At 36.1% G+C, this 5,228-nt stretch overlaps 2 protein-coding genes across 2 annotated transcripts in view; both read left to right on the top strand.

Moving 5' to 3' along the window:
• LOC144222692 (AT-rich interactive domain-containing protein 2-like) overlaps positions 1-717 on the top strand; it is a 1,799-nt gene extending 1,082 nt beyond the window's left edge. Inside the window, exon 3 of the mRNA XM_077753244.1 lies at positions 514-717. Coding sequence (XP_077609370.1) covers positions 514-615 — 102 coding nt within the window. The 3' untranslated portion in view covers positions 616-717. The remainder of the gene's footprint in view (positions 1-513) is intronic.
• Positions 718-4,939: 4,222 nt separating this feature from the next.
• LOC144222951 (AT-rich interactive domain-containing protein 2) overlaps positions 4,940-5,228 on the top strand; it is a 166,141-nt gene continuing 165,852 nt past the window's right edge. Inside the window, exon 1 of the mRNA XM_077753660.1 lies at positions 4,940-4,984. Coding sequence (XP_077609786.1) covers positions 4,940-4,984 — 45 coding nt within the window. The remainder of the gene's footprint in view (positions 4,985-5,228) is intronic.

Genomic DNA, 5,228 nt, shown 5'->3' on the forward strand with positions numbered 1-5,228 from the left:
CTCGCTCGCGAGTCAGCGCTGCCGCCGCTGCCGCTCTAGCACAGGCGGAGACACAGAGACACACAGACTCTGAGAGCAGTTTTCGTGCAACTCAAAATTAGCGCGGGCAGGTTTAACATCGATAATCGGCTGCGAAATGATCCCGGCAGCCGGGGGCACAGCCTCGGCCCCGTCGCCCTCGGTTTATACAGCTAACAAAAGAAACCAGGACCTGTCTCCAAATAGCCATCTTAGGCTTCAAGGCTAGGCAGAAGCTGTAGGCCTCAAAGAAGGGCCTATGGAGATGGATAGATCTGGGAGAGGGATCGGAATCGGCCCCGGCCCCGGCCCCCCCAGAACCTGCGGACGTCGCTGTCCGGAACAGTATTGATCCTTTTGAACTTTTTTTTTTTTTAGTGTAAACGGACCGCGTTGAGATTTAAAAGNTCTCTGTAGAATGGGTATTTATTTCAGTTAGGTTAGAGTTTTCTTGGATGGTGCACTCTCAGACAAGTGTGGCTGTGTTTTTAACAGGTTTCTGAGAAGAATCAGTGGGGAGAAATTGTTGAAGAGTTCAACTTTCCCAGAAGTTGTTCTAACGCTGCCTTTGCTTTAAAACAGTATTACTTGCGGTGAGTAGTAGTGACTCTTCCACAGTATTTGGAATCGAGGGACTTAAGGGGAGATTTGTTTTTAGCAAAAAGAGAGCCCCCAAACCAACCTTGCACACCAGACAGTCTCCAAACTTCTGTCCATTTTTTCCGTCTGAGAAACATCAGCTACCCATAAAGCGAGGTTGTGGGAAGGTGAAAGTTTTCCTCACCTATTTTAGGATTGTTTACATTTTTCATACAGGATCTTTACAGGTGACACCCTACCCCCCATCTTGGTAAACATTCTTTTGTGACATTGTTATTGATTGCTTGATATCCACGGAAGGGCAGAGAGGTGATGCTTAGTAAAAGAGTTAAGATAGTTAATGAAACTTTGTATCCCTTGGGAAAATTTTTTCTTGGCCTTCCAAACTCCTTTGCCTTTTAAAATTCTGACTTTAAGATTTTTAAAAAATGAAACCTCTTGTGTGGAACCGTGTAACGGAGTGGTTTTGCAGTAGACTGTTTCTGCACTGCATAACGTGTTGGTGCCTTAGGTGACCAGCAGTTTTTAGAGTAAGTTCTTTGGAATTTTTGAGTGACTTAAAAACGTTCAGAAGGATTATTATATATGTAGGAAGATTATGAAGTGGCGTACAATGATTTGGGTTATCTTTTCATTTTCTCCCTTTTTTGACCGTATATGACAAAGTAAATTTTTTATTCACTTGATATGTGATACACTTCAGAAAAGGTATTTCCTGATTAAACTTTATTATTATTATTATTATTATTATTATTGTTTTCTGCTAGGAATATTTTCATATTGTAACCTATCATGGGGTCATCTTTTATTTTTAATGCTTACTTACTCATGGAGGGTCCTTAGTTGGTGGTGGTTATTTAAAACTAAAATAATGCTCTTCATATTTATTGCTTTTTGATAATGATATTAAGGGATAGCCTTTTTTTTTTTTTTAGTTAACGTAGCTTCTGCATAGTTGAGTTTGACACTTCTCATTGCTCCAAATGCAGTACCCAAATGTAAATAGTCTGTGTTAAGTTCAGCATTCTCAAGTAGGAAATGCAGTAATTGCCCAGGTGTACTTTCTATTGGCTATCTTAGATTGACTTCAGGTTTGAAGCTGAAGAGTTCACAGAACTTTTTGGATAGTTACTGAGTTGCAGAGAAGTCTGGAAAATACTAAGAATGGCTAGTTGTTATTTACTCTAGTGTGTGTGTCTGGACAGTGTGTGTGGGTACATTTTTAAATAAAGGTCTAAAGTGAAAAACAAAGTAAAATTAACCCCCCAAAACAATTGATTGAGTGATGTGGTGAGAAGTAGAGAATTTTATATTTATGGTGATCTTCGCTTGCCCATTTCCATTTATAATGTTGAGAGGAGTATTATTAATACAGGTCTTGGTTTTCGGGTAATGTGTTTGAACTGTTTGGATTTTAAAGTACAACACGTTTTAAAGTTACGCCTAATATTTATTGGATTGATTGATTGAAATTTAATATCCAGAGGGTACTAAATGATATATATGGTTCGTGATATGTTTTTCTGACAAATTTATATGCATACTAACCGAGTGTTACATTAATCAATTAATTAATTGTCTTGAATTCCAGTTTTTAACAAGTTACATAAATACTGTTTTGCCAGTAGTGATTTCTATCCTGAGATAATATCATTCACTGATTACTTACAAGTACTGTTTTTAAGTATGTAATTTCAGGGTTGTTTGCAACTCTTTACATTGTTCCCAGATCAATTTGAGCTTTATGCTCCTATTAGAAGCTGCTTTTTGAACTATATCCTTAGCTAAACTTGTTTTTCCTCCATATGTCACTCTCCAGGTTTGTTTTTGTAGGGTTGTAGCTAGGCTACGAGGAAAAAAGTTGAAGCATTTGTTTTGGAAAATAAAACCATGTGAAGATTTGCATGGCTTGTAAAGAAACACAAGAGAAATATGCTGGTCAAAGATTGGGTACTACCAACCTTGAAAGATTTTTTTTCCAGAGTGGTGTAATTAGAGGACATGTATTATGCTGGGTTTTACACCTTCCTCTGAAAAATCTTAACTGGCAGACAGGATGCCAAGCTTTCACAGTAATTCTGTGATTTTAACTATAAGAGTCCCTCTTCATAGTAAGAAATAGTAATCAAGTGACTTTGTGAGTTCTCTCTTGGATATATGAGCAGATAATGCAGTATGCTTTATAAATCACAGGTGAGATAATTTTTTTAAAATAAGAACTGCTTTCTCATTTGGCCTATTGTAAGACTATTACATGTTAGTTCTCATTTATTCTACAAGTTTAATATTTGCTGACATTCCTCTATAATTTTATTATTAATTAGATGGATGGCTGTTAGCCAGGTATATAGCCAGTATGAAGGTCTGATGTATTTTCAGGGTATTACAGACACTTAGATAAAGAAGAGCAAACTAGTATGCTGGCCATGTATATATTCCAACATTTTTATGTTTGTTTTGATTACAAACATAGACAGTTATTGAATGTAGAAACTTGAGTTTAGCGGTCTGTAAAAGTTTGCTTGATTATAGCAAACATACATTTATTCAGTTTTAGATTGAGTATAAAAATTTCTCAAAGTCTAAAATTGAAAATGCAACTGATGTTTTAACATTGGCATTCAGTGTTTTAAATGTTAGTACCTACTGGTAATGGGTGAAAGTACTCTATTTAAAAATTGAGTATTAATCCTCTCTGATGTACATCTATGTTGTTTCCACTTAGTTCTTTTCTTGGCCTGTACGTCTCAATTTCTTCCACAAATGCTTATTATTAGGATATCCCTATAAGTATAAAATATGATAACGGAATATTTCCCACATTTTGTAGTTGGAAAGATTCAAGTGCAAAAAAATATATCCAAATGACTTTAGGGGTGTTTGTTAATTGGACAAAAAAGTTGTATTCCTGGCACATGTTCTATAACATTTAATCAGTCTATTTTGAATTCAGTTTGTTAGTCACAAATGATTTTAAGAAATTAAAATCTAGTTGGAAGTTGCATATGGTTAATGTATGGCCAATATACACAATGTGTTCTGTATTTACTCAGTGAATTTTATTTTGTTTTGTTTTGGTGCAGAGATTGGGGGACGATTTACTACTCTTAGTCCCATTTAAAAATTTGAAGTCTTGCTACGAAGATTTAGGTAACTATTTCCAATACTTAGTTGAAGGATTTTCTTGTAGCTTATATGACCATTACTATAGCTATGGTCAAGGCTGACTTGATATCTGTCATAAAACTTGATTTTTTGGAAAGGAGGTGAAATATCTTGGACATTAAAAAATTTATTATACAAAACTATATACTGATGTACTGATTTTCTTATAATATGAAGTGATTTTTTTACATGCACCTACCTTTAAAGTAGTCAGCAACTTACCTGTAGAGTTGTAACCACCAGAATGAATTTTCAGTTGCATTGTGAATTTATTCTATTTTTTCCCAGTTGGTGAATAAAGCTTTCTCTTAAATTATACCAACAGGAAGAGTTTACATTTATCAATTAAATAGAATGAATACACTCATGTGTTCTATAGTTAGTGTACACCATGTACGTATCCTCTTTTAAGAGGAAGCATTTAATGAATCTCTTGATGTTAAATGAAAGAATATTTCATAATTGTAATAAATAAAGTGATACTCTAAGTTTGTGAGTTGCTAAACAGAATTGGTAAGCAGACATTGCTTGCTTTTTTCAAGGAAGAAAAAGAAAAGTAATATAGAGATTGAAAGGACAGCTGTGTTTAAATAAATTATTGGTGTATGCATTTTTAAATTTAATTTTGTAAACTGTATCCTTTCATTTTGAACAAACCTGATTTTGCTATCTTCTGATATTCTGTTACGTTTTAAAGGACATGCAGACGTGTAGAAAGGAGGAGTGGAAAGTGGAGAAGGTTGTGAGACTGATCAGAGCTCAGCTAGGTTCATGTTGTGTCTTAGAAATCGTGTTTAAACAACTTAAATTTGCCCCAAAGTAGAAATAAATCTCACTCACTCCAAGATAGTTCATTCACTGAAGATACATATTTTACTGAGGATATCAACTAGGAGCTTAACTATAACTCCCAAAAATGTTTGTGGTTTTTTTACATAACAATTTTCTGCCTTTAACTAAAAATGTCTCTTTCTAAATAGGAGCACTCTTTTATAAACCTACCTGTACTCTGTTGCGGATTCAGTATTTTCATAATTGGTTGTGTGTGAAACCCATTATAACTGATGGAAACNCAGAGACACACAGACTCTGAGAGCAGTTTTCGTGCAACTCAAAATTAGCGCGGGCAGGTTTAACATCGATAATCGGCTGCGAAATGATCCCGGCAGCCGGGGGCACAGCCTCGGCCCCGTCGCCCTCGGTTTATACAGCTAACAAAAGAAACCAGGACCTGTCTCCAAATAGCCATCTTAGGCTTCAAGGCTAGGCAGAAGCTGTAGGCCTCAAAGAAGGGCCTATGGAGATGGATAGATCTGGGAGAGGGATCGGAATCGGCCCCGGCCCCGGCCCCCCCAGAACCTGCGGACGTCGCTGTCCGGAACAGTATTGATCCTTTTGAACTTTTTTTTTTTTTAGTGTAAACGGACCGCGTTGAGATTTAAAAG

Source organism: Crocuta crocuta, unplaced genomic scaffold, assembly GCF_008692635.1.
Source record: "Crocuta crocuta isolate KB4526 unplaced genomic scaffold, BGI_CrCroc_1.0 scaffold30, whole genome shotgun sequence".
Classification (NCBI taxonomy): Eukaryota; Metazoa; Chordata; class Mammalia; order Carnivora; family Hyaenidae; genus Crocuta; species Crocuta crocuta.